We start from the raw sequence: 2,013 nt of genomic DNA, 5'->3' as shown, positions 1-2,013 counted from the left end.
GGCGCGATCTCGACTCACTGCAACCTCCGCCTCCCAGGTTCAAGATTCTCCTGCCTCAGCCTCCAGAGTAGCTGGGACTACAGGCACGCGCCACCATGCCCAGCTAATTTTTTTTTTTATATATATTTTAGTAGAGACGTGGTTTCGCTATGTTGCCCTGGATGGTCTCAAACTCTTGACCTTGTGATCCACCTACCTCGGCCTCCAAAAGTGCTGGAATTATAGGCATGAGCCATCGCACCTGGCCAATGAAGCATGTTCTTATGGTAGCTTCATCTTAAATGAAAGCAAGGCTATATTATGAAGTAAAACAAATTTTGTACACAATTGTAAGAACATGAATTTCACATTCTAGCAGCTTGAAATTATATTCCATCCCGTCCCCACCAGCAAGCCTTATTTCCAGATACAAATAAATTCCAACTAAAAGTTAAAAGCTGAATGATAATCAGCTTTTGCTCAAATGATTCTCCCGCCTCAGCCTCCTGAGTAACTAGGACTATGGGTGTACACTACCATACCTGGTTAATTTTTTATTTTTTGTACAGACAGTGTTTCACCATGTTACCCAGGCTGTTCTTGAACTCCTAGGCTCAATCCACCCATCTCAGCCTCCCAAAGTGCTGGGATTACCGGCATGAGCCACCGTGCCCAGCCGAGTTTCTTAATATTACTTGGTGGAGTCTGATGATTCCCACAGCCTTCTCACACTGTTAACCTTCCAAGCCAGGTCTGTAATAAAAGAATCACACCAGGACTGCCAGAAAGGAGCAAGGCAGGAAGCCCAAAGGGATAAGAAAAGTAAAACCAACCTTTTCTCTGCCTTCCTAAAAGTTCATCCATCGTGAGATACGGGGGTGGGTCTTCCACTTCTGAAGACAGCTTCTCTTGAGGAGCTGAGGCACTTCTTAAAAAATGTTGCAAAGTCGGTCCTGTGGCCAGCCTGGAGCTGAAATCCTTCCGAGCTCCAACCTCCTGCCTCTCTGGATTGGGACACGTGGTACTAGAGAGACTGCTGTGTGCCACGCACATCCTCAGCGACAGCCAAGACACAGAGGCCATTGGCCCCCACATCAGAGACCTCTGCACTTGGAGGACACACTGTAAAGAATGCATGGCACTAAACAGTCCACGGTCTGCAAAAGAATGATAGACATCACCAGCATTTATTGAACACTGTGGACTGGATACTGCTTGGAGCACTTCAAGTGTATACATTCATTTACACCTCACAAAAGCCCGTGAAGAATGTACTCCTAATAACATTTGCTCTATTTTACAGCTGAAAAAACTGAGGCAACTTGCCCAAGGCCACAAAAAGGAGTGGCAGAGATGAGATGCACATCCAGGCAGTGTTTTCAAAGCAAGGAGTGGCAGAGATGCGATGGAAAGCCCAGACAAAATGACAAAATAGCACCTTGTGCCAAGAACAATTCCCAAGGCTTTAAGTGTATTCACTCATTAAATCTTTATAGCAATCCTAGGAAACAGACACTATTATTGTTCCTATTCCAAAAAGACATAGGTTGAGGAACTCACTTAAGCTCCTACAGCCAGTAAGCAGTCAAACAAGGACTCAGATAAAAATCTGTATGGATGCAAAGACCATGCCAATACCCATCCTGCTACCCTGCCTCTTAATACTGTGAAAAACACTCATTGTCTAAAGGTATCTTTCTTCAAGTTCCTTCAGAAGGAAAGCATCTAATGTGGCAGCATTGTATGCCTGATCAGTGACTCTCTACCCTTCAAAAGTCTCATCCAGGCACAGCCACTCACGCCTACAATCCCAGAACTTTGGGTGGCCGAGGTGGGTGGATCACTTGAGGTCAGGAGTTCAAGACCAGCCTGGCCAACGTGGCAAAACCCCATTTCTACAAAAACACAAAAGTTAGCCAGGCATGGTGGCACGTGCCTGTAATCCCAACTACTCAGGAGGCTGAGGAAGTGAGCTAAGATCGCACCACTGCACTCCAGCCTGGGCAACAGAGAGAGACCCTGTCTCAAAAAAAA

General features: G+C 45.9%; 1 protein-coding gene across 3 annotated transcripts in view; it reads right to left on the bottom strand.

Moving 5' to 3' along the window:
* The window catches only part of CDK5RAP1 (CDK5 regulatory subunit associated protein 1), a 35,922-nt gene that overhangs the window by 32,187 nt on the left and 1,722 nt on the right, over nt 1-2,013 (bottom strand). For all 3 annotated transcript variants that reach the window (XM_017514240.2, XM_017514248.2, XM_017514264.2), the window contains exon 2: nt 813-1,136. In XM_017514240.2, coding sequence (XP_017369729.1) covers nt 813-1,116 — 304 coding nt within the window. In that variant the 5' untranslated portion in view covers nt 1,117-1,136. The remainder of the gene's footprint in view (nt 1-812; nt 1,137-2,013) is intronic.

The sequence above is a fragment of the Cebus imitator genome, unplaced genomic scaffold, assembly GCF_001604975.1.
Source record: "Cebus imitator isolate Cc_AM_T3 unplaced genomic scaffold, Cebus_imitator-1.0 Scaffold18, whole genome shotgun sequence".
Taxonomy (NCBI): domain Eukaryota; kingdom Metazoa; phylum Chordata; class Mammalia; order Primates; family Cebidae; genus Cebus; species Cebus imitator.
This window is presented reverse-complemented; position numbering and strand designations above follow the sequence as displayed.